Raw genomic sequence first — 19592 nt, 5'->3', positions numbered from 1 at the left:
TTTTTTTTTTTTTTTTTTTTTTAGTTTTTAAAAAAGCTTATTTTATTTGATTATTTTCCTTCTTGAAGCAAGACTTCCAGCGAATATAACTCAAAAAGCAGGGGAATAAAAAAGAAAAAAAGACTTCAAATATCCAACGGTTCAACGTGACAGATCAAACAAGATTCTCACACGGCCGACACGTGCGGTCTTTATTTATATATTTGGACGCTTATTCTCTTCCTACCGAATTTGAGTTTCTTTATTTTTCTGTTTCTCATTTCTTTCAGACCTCGCATCGTTAGGGTTGCTGCAAATCGAGGATTTTCGATAATGGCGTTGGAGAAGGCTAAACAGATCGTGGGTTCCAATCCCGTCGCCGTCTTCAGGTTCATCCTTCGATCTTCTTGTTTCTCTTTTTATGAATCTATTTCTCGGCTTTACGAATGGATTTTCGCTGATTGCTAAATGGATGCTGTTTTGTTCTTCTGTTTCAAATCACAGCAAGACTTCCTGTCCTTACTGCGTCCAGGTGAAGAGATTGTTGACTGGTCTGGGAGTCAATTTTAAGGCTGTTGAATTGGACACTGAGAGTACGTACTCTATGTTTCTTCGTTTGATTTCTTTGCGTTCGCTTTTTTAATCTCACCTTGTGTACCTGCATGCCATCGGTTTGGTTATCGATGGATCGTGCGACTTTATTTTTCTGTTCTGCGCTCTGCGTTCTGCTGCTTGCGGATTTAGGATTGGTAACAGTATCGTTGTTTTCTATAGCTTCTTGAAATTAATGGAATATTGATTGACTTTCCCCCGATTGTTTGGGATTCTGATTGTGTTAGTTAACTGTTTCGTGCTCTGGATGCATCTTTGAATGCATGTTCTTTCTCTTGTTCTTCAAGACAAGGAAAACTTTCAAAAGGAGAACTTAAAGCATTTTTAACTAGTCACTGTTCTCGTGAATCACCGTTCTCGTGAATCAACTGTTGGCGATTTTGAAATGTCTTTTCATGCTCCAACGTGTTCAAAGGGATTCAGTTTGAAAGATGGAGTCTGGGAAAAAGACGAGTAGTGCATCCGTCGAATGTTTGATGACTTTTTCAGAGAATCTGTCTGTAACCTTTCGATGGAAGCTATAAGTATAGTCTGGATTTTATTGTTTACTTTTCCACCGTTTTAACTTCGAAGCGAATATTTTGTGAAATTCAACCGGGTCTATCCTAATCCTTTGGCATCTTTAGGTTTGACTTTTCTTCTATTGCAAGATTGTATTCATGAATCGCATATTATTGAGTTTTCTACTCTTCTAGCACTGAGCAGGATTTGCACCCAATTCTTTGATGATCATTATTTTTCTATGCTTTCAAAGCTTTCTAGTCATGCATACTTCCCAACTTGGCTGCTGATTAACTAGATTAAATTGATTGTAAAGGTGATGGAAGTGAGATTCAAGCAGCACTTGCTCAGTGGACTGGACAGCGGACCGTCCCCAATGTGTTCATAGGTGGGAAGCACATTGGTGGCTGTGATGGTAAATTTTTCACTACCCTCTCAACTTGAATGACCATTATGTTTATGATATACAAACACTCGATGCATTTATAAGTTTTTGAATTACCAAAATGGAAGGCTTTTAAATTTGAAGAGCTTTCTTTTTAATCGATATAAGTGATTCACATGTTATGGTTTGTACAGTCAAATTACTATTCAAACCCACATGTTAGAGGAATTAAGGGTCAGTAGACCATAATCTAATCTAAGCTTTTTAATCCCTAGTTTCTCTTATTAAGATTTTTTTGTTTTTTTGGTTGCTTCGCAGCAACAGTAGCACTGAATAGTAAAGGGGGGCTGGTTCCTCTCCTGGCTGAAGCAGGAGCGACTGCCAAAGTCTCTGCTTAGAAGGAGTCTGAGTTATGTTATTACACAGTTCAATTGGATGAATAAACCTTCTACTTGTGGTTGTTTCTTGCTCTTCTGTTGGCATTTCTACCCTAAAAAAAATGCTTTCAGAGTTGACCTTTTAGTTGCTTGTTGAAATAACTGGAAGGAACCTGTGCTTCCTTTGCATCTAATTATAAGTGTCCGTGGTTTACTGTAATCTGATTTCTTTTTAGTAATTAGTATGCCGAAATTTTCTTCGCTATTTTGATCTTGAATTTTCTAAAGCTCTATTTTGATCTTTGAAATTTGTTTCATTTTAGTTTCCGAACGTCCTATTTTGAAATTTGTTTCATTTTAATTCATGTTCTAATATATTTTTGAAGTTAGTTTTCCTCCCTTCTTTTTGCATGTTCTATTGTATTCATCTTAAAAGTTGTCAAGATTCCTTTTTTTTTCGTTTTTTTTTCTTTTTTCATGAAGTCAATGGAGAAGAAACCTTTTTCTTTTCTGATAAAACCTTTGATTGACATTTGAAGGGTCAAATTAGTGTTCTTAACTAATCATAACAGTGATTTTGAATTTTGTAAAAGCATCTTAAAAATATCCTTTCTATAAACAGTGATTTTTCTTTTCTAATATTGTATATTGTATCCATTAAATTTTTTAATTTATGTCTTTGACTTTTTAAATATCCATGAAAAAACTAAATTTATATAATATATATATATATATATTTTTTTTTTTTTTTATATATGAGAAGGTTATGAACGCAAAACTGAAATGAAAAAGAGTTATTAAACATTTTTAAAATTGCCTAAGCATCAAAACTAAAACTTAGGTAATTTATAATTAATGTATTAAAAATACTCAATTAACTACTCTTATGCTATTGATGCACGAAATACCATCCAAATTTGAGTCTTCTATCAATTACAGAGAGAAAACATGTTTACAAGCGTTTTAAGTTTTAAAATTAATATAATTAACAAACATAAATTATGCCCTAAATGTAACCTACATTTAGGGTTCATTTAAAAAAAAGAAAACAAAGAAAGAAAATATATGATGTGTAGTTAAGACAAATTTGGTTACCAAATTAAAACCATTAATTCTTAACAATTAATAATTAGCTAAAATTATTATATATAGAAAAAATGTTAATCTCAGAGTTTTAGTTTTTTCAAATTCAATTCTAAATATAAAGGAGTGAAATTAATATCTTTCATTTGTGATACTAAAAACAATGTCAAAAAAGGCCTCAAGTATATATGCATAAAGCTTTGTCATTTTTTTTTTTTTTTTTAAGGAAGGTTATTTAGATTCAAATATTCGATATTATAGCCATAATAATTTAAATAATTTGAACATATGACCCCAAAAAAAGCTGGTACTAATATTATTAGGCAGTTACCACCCTCATTTATTTTAACTTAAATGATTAAAAAAAAAAAAACGTCTCTCAACTTTTTTTTCTTTTGTTTTAAAATATTGTTATCAATCTTTAACTTTTTATTTAAGATATTATCATATATATTTTTATTAGTTTTTTTAAAAAATGAATTAAAAAATCCATAGACAAAAGTATTATTTATAAACTTCATTCTTTTTAAATAAAAAACAAAAAAAGTTAAATAATTTTTTAAACTGGTCTTGGTTTTTGAGTTTTGAAAATATTGGTAGTAAATGAATTTTTTTATCTTTTTTAAAAAAGAAATTAAAATATTTTTATATTCTTTTTAGTTTTCCAAACCTTTCATAAAAAGTAGATAATAAAACAAATAAATTAATAGGAAAAAGTATTGTTTATAAATTTAATTTTAAAAAATAAAACAAATGGTAATTTCAAAATATAGTTTTTAAATTATAAAATTTAGCTAAAAATTTCAATATTTATAATAAATCAAATATTAATTTTTATAAACAAAAAAATTAAATAATTTTTAAAACGAACTTTAATTTCCCATGTTATCCAACAACAAATATAAACATTAAAAAGATTATCCATATCCTGCGAACCATTTTTCGAATATTAAACTCGAAATGAAATACTTAAAAAAAAAATAGAGTTTTTTGCAGTTTAAACCCTAATTATTATAAAATTATATTATATATTGTATAAAGACGATAATATCAAAGATTCCCCTGACAAATCAGCTCCAGCAGATCCATCTCTGATTTCATCTCTTCATTCTGCGTCAGATTCAAACACTCCATCCCCGAGCCCGACCCGGACCCAGATCCGTACCCGAACCCGAAGCAAAAACCGCCGCCCTCCTCCGCCGCAGGGCTATGGCTGTCCACCAGCAGCGGCAGCGAATCGGAGATTTTGCGATCTCCTGCGGTGACGGATTTGATGTAATTTTGAAGCATCGAGCCGTTGGGATTGGAATCCATATCTCTCCCTTTGAGCTTCTTGGAGTTTTGGCGGCGCTTTGTGGCGTTCCAGTGGTTTTTTATGGTGTTTTCAGTCCGTCCCGGCAGCCGCCGGGCAATCTCCGCCCATTTGTTTCCGATGTCTTTGTGGGCTTCAATTAGTATTCTGTCTTCTTCTTCACTCCACGTGTCTTTCTGCACCCACATCCCAAATTTAATAATTAAATAATAATAATAATAATAATAATAAAATAAACATAATTTAGCTATAATTAATATAATTAATTCTCTTAGGAATTAGTTTTAAAAGAAAATATTCTAAAAAATAAAATAAAATTCAAGCCTAAAATGAAACCGTTATCGAGAGTTACCTATTTGAACACAAAAAGCTAACATCGATCATTCATTTACAACACAATTAACTAATGAAAGATAGTCTGAAATGACTGTTACAAAAAAAAAATAAAAAATAGCCCAAATTAAGCAAAGTTTTGGGAGGAAAATTAATAGCAAAAACATAGGCTAATTTTCATTGAATTAGAATGGAAGGCGAATTTTCTTTTATTATATGCCCTAAAAGAATTATATTTACCGTGAGTTGTCAGCTACGTATAGACAAATGGTAGACATGGAAAGTGTTTAACTCTCTATAAAAAAAATGTGTCGAAAAAGATTATACGTCTTTGAAGAAAGACCAAAACGTCACGTCATATTCCGATACAACGTGCGACACGCGTTGAGATAGCGAATCATTCATTTCGTGAATTAAATGATATACTATATATTCCATGTTGACATATATGTAAAATGTATGGTATGTCGGTACAAATAGATACGTGTAATGTATGACGAGCATGCGTATGTACGGATATCACACGAGATCGTATGTATGTATGTATATGTATATGTATATGTATATGTATAGAGAGAGAGAGAAGAGAGAGAAGGAAAAAAAAACCCTAATGTCTGGCCGGAGGTGGTTGTGCCATCTCTCTCTACACTGCTTCCCTACTCTTCCTTGCAGCATTTTTGCAATTTGTGACCATTTTTTTATGCCATATTCATCCACTAATTGCACCAATAATCTGGAAAAACACACACAAATTCAACGGCTGTGATTTAATCATTCAACAAAAAAAAAAAAAAAAAAAAAAACACAAAGAATTAACGTTTGATTTTACCTGTCTTCTTGAGGAGTCCACTGTCCCTTTATAATGTTTGGAAGCTTCTTTGGAGGCTTGTTTTCCCTTCTTAGCTGAATTCTTTTTCGCTTCTTGATGTGATCATACCCAATAATGGTGTCTGTCAATCCCAACCCTAAATGGCTGTTTGGCGGCTGAGAAAATTGAGGCATAAAGTTTCCGGGAAAATTCGTCCAAACACCCCCTGACCCCACAAACCCATGCATCAACTTGGCCCCACTTTCAAAGATGTGATCTTTGGGGACTTCATTGCTAAAAGCTTCAAACTTTGGTTCAAAACATTGGGTTGGCATCTCAGAAAGAAGGCTTTGTAATGACCCGTCGAGACGACGGCGATGATGATCGAGATCGTAATGAGAATTATTACTATTATTGATCGAGTCAGATCTGGTGACGACGGGGAAGTATTGATGAAGATATTGAAAGTGATTGTTATTATGATTATGATGATCGAGTAAACTATGGAACAAACCCTTGGATGATGATGGCGAGCTGCCTAATTCCATCCGGGAAAACTTGCGGTCGTCGTCGTCGAGAGGTGGTTTCGACTCCGCTTTGTCGGAGAAGAAGCTGGAGAGGAGGGGAAGGTCATCTTTGAAGTTGGAATCAAACTCCATGCAGCAGAAGCACGAGTAGAAGAACAAGAACAAAAAAAAAAAACAAGATCAAAGGATGTTTTTTTTTTCCTTTTTTTTTTTTTTTTTATGTGAAAATGAAAATGGCTATCAGATTGTAATGTAATTACAGGGTTTTATTAGGGAGGGAAGGCTAAGGTAGTGGACCCCATAGCATCTATAGCCGTTGGATAATTTTTGATCCAACGGATCATGTTGCTTCTTGATTATGACTGTTGAGCTCCCTCTCTTGGGTATTTTTATTTTCAAGGAATAATAAATAAAATTTTAAAATTTAAAAAAAAAAAAAAAAATCATCATTAGGTCGTTATAAAGGCTTGTATTTTAGGGAAATTTTTGGGGCATGCATGTTGAAGGACACGTGGAAGCATTGTTATGGTCTTCGTTAACTTTCATGCTTTATTTAATAATAAAAAAATTACAGATCATCGTAATAAATACAGTTGGCTGATCAGACGGTCGGTAGACATTTGAGGGAGATGGATATGGTACAATGGATTGTACTCGATAACTTCTCTTTTTTTTTTTTTTTTTTATAATTAATTGCTTGTATAAATCAATGCCTTTTCCTTTCCATTTATTCTTTGTATTAATACCAAGTAATTAGAGGCAGAAATTCCAACCTGATTTTAATCGGTTTATTTATTTATTTATTTTAAATAAAATTACAGTGTCTGAATGGCTTTAATTTTGTTTTTAATTTAAGAATGTCGTGCTTAAATGTATTTTTATACATAAACAAACTCGACCGAACCAAGCCGTGGGTAGATGATTTCTTATGTCTTGTTTCCTTAAATATGGATGGCACCCGCCACTATCTCAAGGCTTGGACCCGAGAGACATCAAGGATTGTTTGCATTAAGATCACTCGAACGTTCAAAATTGAGACCTCTAAGTCAGTATGACCACAACCGCCCCTGGTAACAACCAATAGCTGAATTTTATAATTAATTTAGGCCAAATTGTTTGATTATTTTATTATAAAATAAAAAAGAAATGAATTGGATCATCTGGCATACAACACGTACATTTATTTTGTTTACTTTCGGTAGCTGATAATGTAAATCTTGATGGTAAATTTTGTATTTGACTGGTTCACGTAATGTAGAAGAAAAAAGTTGTTCAGAGAATTTAATTAAAAATTAATATAAGGATAACGTTGTTTTCTTATTCACTGATCATTCAAAATTCAATGTTTTTTTTTATAATCATTTTATCCGAAGACAGATTAGATTAAAGTTTTTATTTTTATATTAAATCACACGTGTATATTAATATAATAATATAGAGGCAGGTGTCGATGAATTGTGTAATTTTTTAATTTGCAAAAGTAGTATATTATAGAAAAAAATTATGATCCTCCCTGTCTAAGATTAAGACAAAGATAGAGCTAAAATAAGACAAGAAACAAGAACATGCATACAAATAAATCATGAAATTGGTCAACATCAACTCAATTTCCAATCCTTTTGTCTCAAATGATAATAAATATTTATTATTATTATTATTTTCTCAAAAACTATCCTAATAAATCAAACCCAACTAAATATTTATCTGTAAATTCATTATGAAATTAATTAAGTTTCGTCTGATTTATTTTTGTGAGAATTGGACACAAAGAATCTCTATAGAAAATTCACTCGAATGAAGTGGAAAAATAATCTCTCTCCATTCTTCGTCTACTCTCGGAGATTCTTTGTCTCTTTGCTCCTTCTATTCGTCGTCTAGTCGGAGATTCTCTAATCTCTTTGCTCCTTCTCTCATTCTCCTGTTTAATTGAACATTTTTTACTGTACATTTTTATTTACGGTGAAATTTGAATTTTTAATCTCTTAATCAGCTATCTAACCTTTTGTCCGAGCATTTAAGTTTTTTATTTAAGCTAAATGTATAGAAATATAGCTTTATCTTTCTTTAATACAATTAATGTATTAAATTATTTATTTATTTTTATTGTTCTTTTATAATTAATTTATTATTTTGTATATAGAATATTTGTTGAAACAATATAATTATCGATAAGTTATATGCTTATGTTCCTTTGGAAAATAAAACATCAGCTAATAACCAAAATACAAGGTAGTTAAAATCATAATAATAATAATAATAATAGACCCAAATTATGTTAAATGATTTTTTTTTTTCAAAATAACAAATAAAAAAAATACCTACATATTAATTTGTACATTAAGAAAATAAAATATAAAGTAAAATTTATTAAAAACATTACTCAATTACTTTGAATAATAATTTGTTTCTTCCGCTTATTCTCACATATTAAAATATAAAAATAAACTAAAATCTAAATAAATATTATTTTTGGTCGGTGGTCTCATACCATGTTAAGAAAAGAAAATTAAGAGGGATTAATTATAATAATTAAAAATCTCAATTTTTAGAAATTTAATAAGTAGTAATTAAGATTTTGATGGGTAAATGATTAAATATTGACCAATTATAAATTTATAAGTTAATCCCGTCTAATTTTCTTAAAACCGAAATTTATAATTTAAACGTTACAAAAGATTTCCAAATATTGAAGAGATAAACACGAATTCTAAAATAGAAAATGATAAATAAAATTATGATCGATATTTATTTACGGATCAAATTGTCAAATTATTATTATTTTGTTTCGAAAATTTGAGATATTAATATATTTTTTTAAAATTTTAAATGTCACATCAATATTAAATTTAATAAAATAAAATACTTACCGGGGAAGGAGAGTTACTTAACAGAAACCTGAATAAGAGGGAGAAAGAGAAACCACGGGGCTTAAAACAGACGGCGGTTAACGTACTTTTTCCTCTCGTTCAGAGTTTTCCACTGCGCGCCATTCTCCAGCTCCAGTATTCTCCCAAACCCTTATTCATTTTGCATATGTTCTTGCAATTGATGCGTTGAGTTTTGTAGTTGCTTGTGAAATCTGTTCAAATGTTTCATGTTCTTGCGATTTTTGTTCCAAGATTTCGAGGCGTTTAATGGTTTTGTTTTGGCTTTTTTCTGTTTCTGAAAATTGAATTCATATTCTTCATTAGGAAAGGAAATCGAGCGGGATTTTTTGTTTTTGGATTTTCTTATGATGGTAGTTTGTGCTTTGTGGGACGATCTTTGTCTAGTTTGGATTTTTGTTTGATTTGTCGCGGATGTTGTGATGGGGATCTCAATTTTGCTTTGCTTTCCCGAAAATTAACATTCATCTAACTTTTCTTTGTTATTCTCTTCCTGGTTTCTAGTTTTTTGGTTTCTTCGTTGTTTGTATACTGCTTGATTTGATCACTTTTGTGGTTTTATTGTATCAGCTCCTCAGACAAATAGAAATAGCCGGCTAAAACAAAGTAGAAATGGGGTTGACCTTCACCAAACTTTTCAGCAGGCTTTTCGCCAAGAAAGAGATGCGCATTTTGATGGTTGGTCTTGATGCTGCCGGAAAGACCACGATCTTGTACAAGCTCAAGCTCGGAGAAATAGTCACAACCATTCCTACAATTGGTGAGTTCTTTGATTAGAAAACCTTTTGCATGAAATGTCAAATGTTGATTGCTTAATTCGAATTATTTTTACTCATTTTTTAGACTGGTTCTCGTGGGAACCTTCACGCATTGGATTGATTTTCATATTTTTCTCCAGTGCATCAGGCATACTTAATTTTTTTCTTTAAGAAAATAAAAGATATTGAAGTGTTTTTATAGCTATGATTGCCGTTCTAGGTTCACGATGGCTCTGTCTTTAGTATTGTGAGATTATTTGTGTGCCTGTTTATGTATTCTTTGCGCAATATTGAAGTACTATACCAAATCGTATAATATAGATCATGGAGTTGCTGTGTTTTCTTTTATCAGGATTTAATGTGGAGACTGTGGAATATAAGAACATCAGCTTCACTGTATGGGATGTTGGTGGTCAGGACAAAGTATGCATCTCTTTTCTCTCCTCTCTTGATGAATATTGTTACTTAGTAAAAGATGTTGCTGTTCATTATTAAATTTTCAATTCTCAATGCTTGTGTCATGGACCCATTATTTTTCAATTTCAAAAGTATTTACCTTGCTAGTCAGTGCCATAATTGAGATTTGAGGTTCCTCCACATTATTCATTTTATGTGTAAGATTTTTCTACACGACTGTGATGAGTTATTTGTGTATCTGGATAAATCTGACGGAAACGGATTCACTTGTTATTATTATTTACCAATTGAATAGATTCGTCCACTGTGGAGGCATTACTTCCAAAACACACAGGGTCTTATATTTGTGGTGGATAGCAATGACAGGGATCGTGTTGTTGAAGCAAGAGATGAATTGCATAGAATGTTAAATGAGGTATCGCCCTGTTTTATTTTTTCCCCATACAATTGAACTTGGTTTCTGTTTCAGAATAAAATTTATGGCTAAATGTATTACTATCATATCATAGGTTCCTTCCTGTTGTTTGAAATTTCTTGGAACTGATTTAACGTTAATTAGATCTATTTATTTTTGGATAAGAATATTAGTTAGATTCTATATATATATAAGAAATAATATCAATTAGATTTATCATTACATGCTTTTGGTTCATCTTGCTCACTTTGGGCACTAATGACAGGAAAATTTAGAACTTACTGAACTGCAAGTTTCTTATTTTGGCCTCAATATGTATTAAGTGGAAAAACTGGTGATGCTGTATAAGTTTTCATTTTTCTCTTTATACTCCCCTGTCATCCTTCCGTTTCTTTTATAATTTTTTGCCTCTTATTGATGCAGCAATTCTCTTTCCTTGTAATATTTGAAACTTTTTCTGTTTCGTTAGCTTTATACATAATTTCTTGGAGTCTGCCAAACTTGAAGAAAATAGACGCTGAGTTTCCAAACTTAATGGCTTCAGGATGAACTGAGAGATGCTGTGTTGCTCGTGTTTGCCAACAAGCAAGACCTTCCTAATGCGATGAATGCTGCTGAAATAACCGACAAGCTTGGTCTTCATTCACTTCGTCAACGCCACTGGTAAAAAAATTTGTTTTGTTTGTTTGATTATTTATTTCTCATGAAGCTATGATTTATTTTTGCTTAATAATTTTTGTTTTTGTTCACTTGTGTGCTTCACTGGTTCAATTTCTTTTAATATTCCAGAACCCGTTACCCATGCTTAATAGTGTGCATAAATTGGATTAAAGAGATCATGATATATATATATATATATATATATATTAAAAAATAAATTTTATTAAGAATAAAAAATGAAAGGATATAAGGACATACAAAAAAATCAATCCCACAAAAGGGGCCCTACTAAAGGAAGGGGTTCAAACTATGAAAAATAGTGTCTATAGAATAGTTACAAAAGCTTTTTGAAATCAATGATCGAAGGGAAATATAAAATCTAACAAGAGACCAAACATTACTGAGGTTCCTTTCCAAATCACTAAACACTCAATAATTTCTATCTCCTGATTTTTGGTGTGTGTTCCTAGAATATTTGAGAACGGTCTTTCAAATTTGTTGCTTGATTCTTGACAGCGTATGATTCATTATAATTGAAAGCAAAAGCAGTGTCACGTGTAAAATTATACAGAAGAATCTTCAATGGGGGATTTTTCTGGGGGTAAAATAGGAGAATTTTCAATGGTGATGAGAGGTTTGGGGAAGAAGTTTGGTCTTGTTAGAGATTTAATTCTTCCCTTTAGGTGTCTGTTTTAAAGAATTGTTTAACTAAACACAGAGGTTATCGGAACTTGTCGAAGGATATTTCTTATGAGCTCCCTTCATTCTCCCATATGGTCTATCGAGTGATGAGGGAGGGGAAGGAAATGTATTTTTGGGAAGATCAGTGGGTGGGGGATAGACCACTCTGCTCTTTGTTTCCCCATTTCTATCATTTGTTTTCCCAAAAATCGTTTGGTTACTGATTTTCTGGTTTGGTGGTGGAGCTTGGTTTCTTTCTCATTTGGTTTTCATCGCTTGTTGTTTGATAGGGAAGCGATGAATGTTGTCTCTCTCTTATCTTTTATTGGGGAGTATGATTTTAGTCTTCGGAGAAGAGATATTTGTATATGCAATCCCAATCCTTTGGAGGCATTCCATTGTAAATCCTTCTTTCTTTGTTCATTGGACTTTTCTTCCGTTAGTGAGTTTGTCTCTCGAAGAAGTTGCCCTCGTTAGTTGGCTCATTCTGATTATATTCTTTGTTGGAAGGCAGAGGAAGATCTGGATTTCATTCTTTGGAGATGTGAGTTTGCGAGATCTGTTTGGAACTACTTCTTTTAGGTGTTCAATTTTTTTGTTTGTTTGTCAGAGGGACATTTAAGAATATGATAGAGGAGTTGAACTCCTCTGTCTTTTCGTGAAAAGGGCCGGTTCTTATGGCTTGTTGGGATGTGCGTTTTGTTGTAGGATCTTTGAGGAGTGAGAAATAAATAGTGCTTAGAGGTGTGGATAGAGACACTAGTGATGTTTGGTTCCTTGTCTAATTTCATGTTGAAATCCTTTTGTAACTATTCTATAGCCACTATTTTGCATAGTTGGAGTCTCTCTCTTTCGTGGTCTCCCTTTTGTGGGCATGGTTTTTGTATGCTCCCATATTTTTTTCATTTTTTTCCTCAATGAAAGTTGATGTTTTTATTTTTTTAAAAAAGTAATGTAACTATCCTTTAATCCTTATTTTCGTAGGTTGTGCCCTTTTTTGTATAGTTAGCTAGTTTGTTTGTTTATTCGACTTTTTTTGTTGGGCTAATGTTGTCATAAAACTCTTGGGATTCGATCTAACAACCTTATTAAAGAACAAAATCTTTAGATCTAAATTATTCAAGAACTCAAAAAACAATAAGGAATCAACCCAAGGGAAAGTTTTGGAACAAATTACTTTGATGATCAAGATCAAGAGTTAAAAAAAATTCGTGATTCGAATCATTTCACAAAATAGTTTGATCAAAACTACTTGAATGACTTTAGCCTGCAAATCTGAACACAAGAAATGCCAAGGAACAAGATTATGACTTAAAAAGCATCATATGCAACTTTCATTTTAATACCCAAAATTTTTATACTAAAGCAACAACATGAATGACTATTTATAGCCTTGAAAATAAACCTTAAAATAACATATGGTCAATTGAAAGGTTGTAACTCTCATGCCCATCAATACCATAATGACCACTAACTAAGTGTAACTTAAAACCTTAAAAACAATTCTCTAAAATTGAAAAATACAATGAAACCTCCCTAAATCTAAAACATGTATGGTACAATCTTGTCATCCACCATAAAGTTTTTGTGGCAAGATTAAGCACCTTATTTTGTATCATACGTTTTTGTTTTTTGTTGGCTTCCTTGGTATTCTTTCATCCTACCCCATGAAAGCTGGTATTTCATAAAAAATGATAAAAGGATCTAGGAACATATTTTATCAAACATGTCCCTGTTTATGCTCCGAGCCTATTGATTAAATATCTATTATTCAAGTCAAAGTCTTTAGGATTTCTAGTTGATATTTCTATTTACCTGAATGTATTTATTGGAAACATTCTCTTATGCTGTTAAGAGTTAAGAACCGTGGTCTGCAGCATCTGTGCTAATATGTAAATTAACATTTCATTTCAGGTACATCCAGAGCACCTGTGCAACATCTGGAGAGGGTCTATACGAGGGTTTAGACTGGCTTTCCAACAATATTGCTAGCAAGGTAAGCACAAAAATCTATTGACACCATCTTAAATCTCAGTTTCTCACAATATTTTAGTTAAAAAATTTGCTTCATGTTTGGATATTGGCCTTAATCTTTAAATAGTGGGAACTGCATATTTTCTTTGAAAATCGTTAAAAGCTTTTCCACTTGTCCAAATGAATTGGAGACTAATCAGAAAAAAGGACAACACATACCAATTAAAATGGAGCTAATCTTGTAATCCTTTTTGCTTGGAGAGCTCCATCTCTCCCTCTCTTTTGTATATTTCATTTTATGAATGAATATGCGCCTCTTCAGAATCAATTTTCATTTTGAAGATCATTTGCAGATCTATTAGCGTCCCTTTTTTATTTTTACAGGCATGAAGCGGCTGAGGTTTTTGACTGTCAGACTGGACTGTGGGTAAAATTTGGCGATGATTAGGGGTATAGTTCGGTTTTCTCAAGAAGTTTTGTTAGCAGCAGAAGTTAGCCAGACTTCTTTGTGTACTCTCTGTTTGTACTTACGGCTTGATCTAAAATTATCTAACCTTTATAGTTTCTTTGGGAAGTTAACCTTGTCATAGTTTCTTTGTCATCATATTATGTTGCCTCTGAGATCTCCATTGTCTCTCTACTTGGGTATGAAGTTCAGTGGCAGAACCTCGTCTATGCCTATCTGGCTCATTAATTTTCCTCTGCGGCACAAAATTTCGTGAAAGGCTAGCTGGCGGATGCTGGCCCACCGATCCAGATCAGATCCCTCTTCCTAAAATTGGTGAAGTATTAAAATCTAGTGAAAAAGGTTATCGTAATGGGGTTGCTTCCACTTTTTCTTGAAGGAATATAGTGCGGAAATTTCAAGGATTTCTTAAAATTTGAATTGTCCCAATTTGATGTAAATGCCAATGGTCTCTTACCTTTTAACTTTAACAACGTCACTTTCTTTTAGGGTCATGAAAGGATGGCCACCACCCACAATGGATATAGAAAGTTGAACCCATGAACCTTGAGACATTTACAAACCAGTTCACAGGTTTCCTTTGCTTATGAATAGTATTTCCTCCGTTTAACTTCAGCCATACATGCCTGGGGAGACTGCTTCACGAATTAGTGGTTTTCTTTCTAACTTGTTAGAATATCGTCCTACTTTTTAGTGCATGGACAATGGTATTATTCATCCTCGTTTGGTTTTATGCTTCCATGTTTCTGAATGATCTGGGTTCGAGCCATCAACATTATGATTATATATGCAACTGTTTATCAGGTAGCACTTCGGTGACATTTGGCGGGCTGTCTTTGCAACTCCCTGCCAAGTAATTACAAAATTCTGACCTAGCTAAATGGGCCTCTTGCAATGACTTTTCAAGTGCTTAAAAAAGTGTTCTTTTAAATGCAATTTAAAAAAAAAAAGGCATATTTTTAAGCATTTGAAAAGTCATTGCAAGCGGTTTATATATATATGTAGCGTATTATATTTCAATGTTTAATTTGACATATTCTTTTGCATATAGGTTTTTTGGGTTCTTAAGAAGTGGTAGGTTGTTTGAACTTTGGAGTTGAGTTTGAAAGGGTTTTCTCTTGTGTTTTATATATATATATATATATTTGAAGTAAAAAGATAAAGTGAAGTAAAGCTGGTCAAAGCATGTCTGTTAGCCTACACTTTTTTAGGAATGACTTGATTTTTAGATTAATTATAGTTTTTCTTTAAATGTTTTTTTCGAAAAACATTTTTATGAACTTCTAAGCGACCCCTAGATTACCACCTCTTCCCTGCACTGTTGAAATTTAGCACCAATTCTTCAGTATTCATTCTTGGTTACAAATGAACACAAAAACCATTTGTGTTTTTCAAATGATGTACTTGAATTTTTTTTTAAAGAAAAAACATTTGTTACCATGACATAATATCAATATATGCAATACCATGCATTAACACAACGACTATCCTTTCTTCTTATAATTCATAGAGAAGCAACATGATAAACAAGTGTTGAAAACAGTTGCTGTAAACTATTATTTTAACCCTAGTGACCTAAGCCTACTAAGTTGATTGGGTATATTTCTATATATATAAGCATCAAAAAGTCATATTTGTCCTTCAAACTCTCCTCCCCTTTATACTCACCCTAAAATTGCCTTCCCCATCATTTGAGCAATTGATGTATGCCATGCATAGAATGGAAAACAGCATCTTATTTTGTAGTGCACATACATATCCATACACACCCTTCACTTTAAGAGTTGAGAGTTAGGTAAAATATTAAATGCCTTTTGAAATTACATGAAAAATGAACAGTTCTCTTCCTATGGGTTGGGTTGCCCTGTCTATATATAACCCACTTCATTCATCTCCACATCTTATTAGTAGCTTCCTATACCTCTCTCATTAAGAAAACCAGAAGAAAGTAGTGAGAGACTAGAGAATGGGTACAGAGAGATTAAGCTCTTCTCAGGATGATGATGAAGTGAGAAAGGGGCCATGGACAATGGAAGAGGACTTGATTCTGATCAATTACATTGCCAACCATGGTGAAGGAGTGTGGAATTCACTGGCAAAAGCTGCAGGTAAATTCTCTGTTTCTTTCGACTTTTCCTTTCTTGGCACAGAAATCTTGGCTTCTTATGCTGCTGAGATAATGAAACTTTGCTGTTATAACTTTGTAGGACTCAAACGTACTGGGAAGAGTTGTCGCCTCCGGTGGCTGAACTATCTCCGGCCTGATGTTCGGAGAGGCAATATAACTCCTGAAGAACAGCTATTGATCATGGACTTGCATTCTAAATGGGGTAACAGGTCAGGTTTCTTGTTCATTTTAGCTAAAGATGTAGAAATATCCTGTAATCAAAATAGTTTTGTGTTTTTGTTTTCAATATTCTTTCAAGTTAATAAGGGTTATTGACTGTATACTTGTAACAAGTTTGTGAGTTTAGGAGGAGGATGAGTATCTTCCATTAGTTTTGAAAAATAAGTCATTTGTGAGAACAAACTAAAGAAAATTAGGAGAAAGTATTGATTAATGACTAGCTACCTGAATTTTCGACGGCTTCTGTTCTGAGAAACAAAGAGAAGTTTTTAAAAACAGCTCCTAATCCACATTTATCTCATGGACATAAATGCTTTTATCAACATACAAATACAAGTTTTTAGGAATGTTTGACATGGAAGCAATATCTTCTCTCTGTACAAGATACCGTTTAGGACAGCTTTATTGCACGTTTTAAAAACCTGCTGAATTAAGAATGAAGTGATGAAAACCTTCCATTTTTAGCTGAACCCTCGACGTAGATGTAGATAGCATCTCCTAGAAAAGGAAAAAACACAAGGGGTTCTTTTTCGGTTTTGGTTTGATGGAGAACCCCACTCAGACCAATCGTCCTTTTTTTTATGGTTTATCTGAAGAACACACGTACTGAAATATATACACGAGTAGAATATGGGAAATAGTGGGAAACTGGATCAAAAACTTCGTGCTAAGTTCAAGAAAATATCATCAATGCATTCATAATACTGTAATTGATTGCGGATTTGAGTAAAGCTAAATGTGAAAGACATGAGAACACTCTCCATGGGTGAAGGGTTCAATTTTCACCTTCACAATTGTAATTCTTTGTTCAAAAACTGAAAATATTGCAGGTGGTCAAAAATTGCCAGGCAACTCCCGGGAAGAACAGATAACGAGATAAAGAACTATTGGAGGACAAGGATACAAAAGCGTATCAAGCAGCAGGGGGGTGCTGAAAGAGTTCATGAACAAATGATGTCAATAGTAAGCTGTTCGGAAACGAACGACGACCATGCCATCAGCCCGTGCAGCCAAGTTTCGAGCTTTAATAATGTTGTGGAGCCGATGGAGATCAGCCATGACTATTTCCCACCATATGAAGGCGATACAGAGGCTATGGCCTTGCAGCAAACGACTTGGCCTCGTGGGGATGGGGCAAATGACGACTACTGGAGCATGGAGGATCTTTGGTCCATGCAATTACTTGATTGAAATGCTTGCAGGGAGGAACAACCGCTGGGTTTAAATTATGTATAGTTGAACCATAAATAAAAATTTCCTTTTATATAATTATTACATGATCTCTTCTCAATTTACACGTGCCTCTACACGAAATCATGATTATCAATGTCATGATTTTTCGTCAAACGCACTAAAAAACATGATAGATCGATATTTTTTCCTCTCGTGACAGTGTCAATACATCCATATTATTTAGAAGTCACCAAAATGAGTTATTGCAACAAACAAACGATAAACGGTACTTTCCTTCCTTAGAGAGAGAGAGAGCACATACAAAGAGGCTCGGGCCACAACACTCGGGTTGATCAGTCGTTTTCGAGAATGCTTATATGCAAGAAAGTAGGTGGGATATTGCAATGGCATCTTTTGAGGAATTTAGTCACATGCTTTTATTTTATAAAAGTTCGACAGCTCTCCCTCTTGTAAACAACGTGACGAAGTACTACTCTATATGTGGCTTATTATATCAACACAGTTTGTGGGTAATGCTTTGAATTTTGTAGCTTCTGCTTTTAAATTACCCTAATCTCATCTGTAGCTTTCTTTCCCTTTTAGGAGTAATTTCGAAATTATTCTCTCAAAATATGGCAAATTTTGAAAATAACAACTCTATTGTCTGAACAATACTAAAGAATGCTGCATTTATTTTTTAAATTAGGGACCATAACATAAACTTTTTTAAAAAATAAAAATTCAACTCCCTTACTTAAATGACTTTAATCACATTTAATTACTGATAAATACACTCAGTACTAATTAATTTTAATTAAGTGTTGAGATTGTGAAGTAGAGAAAGGAGCAAATTAAATGGTTTAATTTCTGTAAAGTTTCACTTTTTTTCTATGAAACAAATATGTGGCCAATATTGCCTTAAACAAAAATGTTCTGGTGCAGCTGTTCCTATGGTATTACAGTACACCCCCTTCAATCTATCCAACCAAATTTTGTGGCCAATAAAACTTCCCAAATTTAAACATAGATATTTAATAATAAAGCATTTTTTATTTTTTTTTAGTTTAATCTAAACAAGACCAAGACATGCATCATGCCCTTAGACATGTTCCAAACCTGCCTATCAGCACCTTGTCTTTCGATAGAGTTCTAAATCTGTCTAAAAAATGTCAGACTAACAAGTGAGAAATATCAACCTTAATAAAGAGAGAACTAGTGTGGATTCAAACCTTCAACCTTTTGAAGACACTGTAACAAATTTATTTATTTATTTGAATTTTTTGAACACAGAATTAAATTATTTTTCTTAAAATATATTTTTTTAATTTAGAGTTTAGGGTAAGCTATTGGCAAGCATTTAATTCAACCCTTTTTTGGGCAATAACATTACAAAGGTGTGGTGAATTTCCATTGGATGTACAAATATTTATTAGTATTTTTAATATATTGGTGTAGGTTTCCACTATTCTCGTGTTGCCACGTGTCAATTGGCTATAATATTTCTGGAATTGATTCTATAAAAATATTAGTTTGTGATCTATTGTTGAATTATATATATATATTTTCGGGAAAAAGTCTTTAAAGACAAAAAATAATAAAGAGTGGACCTAAATTGAATTTATCTTAATTGCATGGCGCCTCTTTTCTTTAATTTCATTATAAATAAATAATATATATAATTTAATTTTGGTTATAAAGTTGTTGACTTTGGTTGCTTAAAATTGAATGCAATTTAATCCTTGATTTTGTGTATTACTATTTTAGTCCACTATTTATTATTAAAAAATTGATTAATATTTTATTAAAAAATTTATTAATTTTTTTATTTTTAGACTTTTATATATATATATATATATATATATATATATATATATATATATATATATATATATATATATA

The 19592-nt window shown here is 32.5% G+C and overlaps 4 protein-coding genes across 5 annotated transcripts; 3 read left to right on the top strand and 1 right to left on the bottom strand.

The window, feature by feature from the left end:
* Positions 1–200: 200 nt before the first annotated feature.
* Positions 201–2119, top strand: LOC111444645 (glutaredoxin). Its single transcript, XM_023082611.1, has 4 exons — positions 201–368; positions 484–572; positions 1409–1507; positions 1796–2119. Exons 1-4 carry the CDS (start codon positions 313–315, stop codon positions 1873–1875), a joined length of 324 nt encoding a protein of 107 aa, XP_022938379.1. The 5' UTR covers positions 201–312; the 3' UTR covers positions 1876–2119.
* Positions 2120–3914: 1795 nt separating this feature from the next.
* On the bottom strand, positions 3915–6139 carry LOC111445358 (transcription factor MYB118-like). Its single transcript, XM_023083693.1, has 3 exons — positions 5412–6139; positions 5189–5315; positions 3915–4425 (listed from the first exon to the last, which is right to left on the bottom strand). The coding sequence occupies exons 1-3, from the start codon at positions 6047–6049 to the stop codon at positions 3988–3990; spliced, it is 1203 nt and encodes a 400-aa protein (XP_022939461.1). The 5' UTR covers positions 6050–6139; the 3' UTR covers positions 3915–3987.
* Positions 6140–8816: 2677 nt separating this feature from the next.
* On the top strand, positions 8817–14308 carry LOC111445222 (ADP-ribosylation factor 1). 2 transcript variants are annotated; one of them, XM_023083481.1, is made up of 7 exons: positions 8817–8919; positions 9373–9562; positions 9913–9983; positions 10273–10392; positions 10937–11055; positions 13648–13729; positions 14092–14308. In XM_023083481.1, the coding sequence occupies exons 2-7, from the start codon at positions 9415–9417 to the stop codon at positions 14095–14097; spliced, it is 546 nt and encodes a 181-aa protein (XP_022939249.1). In that variant the 5' UTR covers positions 8817–8919; positions 9373–9414; the 3' UTR covers positions 14098–14308. The 2 variants fall into 2 exon arrangements, with proteins under 2 accessions (XP_022939249.1, XP_022939250.1); XM_023083482.1 differs by lacking the exon at positions 8817–8919 and adding an exon at positions 8974–9036.
* A 161-nt stretch (positions 14309–14469) lies between these two features.
* LOC111445221 (myb-related protein 305-like) lies at positions 14470–17806 on the top strand. The gene is made up of 3 exons (XM_023083480.1): positions 14470–16281; positions 16381–16510; positions 17351–17806. Exons 1-3 carry the CDS (start codon positions 16140–16142, stop codon positions 17709–17711), a joined length of 633 nt encoding a protein of 210 aa, XP_022939248.1. The 5' UTR covers positions 14470–16139; the 3' UTR covers positions 17712–17806.
* The last annotated feature ends 1786 nt before the right edge of the window (positions 17807–19592 follow it).

Source organism: Cucurbita moschata, unplaced genomic scaffold, assembly GCF_002738365.1.
Source record: "Cucurbita moschata cultivar Rifu unplaced genomic scaffold, Cmos_1.0 Cmo_Scf00007, whole genome shotgun sequence".
Lineage (NCBI taxonomy): Eukaryota > Viridiplantae > Streptophyta > Magnoliopsida > Cucurbitales > Cucurbitaceae > Cucurbita > Cucurbita moschata.
The sequence above is the reverse complement of the archived record's forward strand: the minus strand, read 5'-3'. Positions and strand labels throughout refer to the sequence as shown.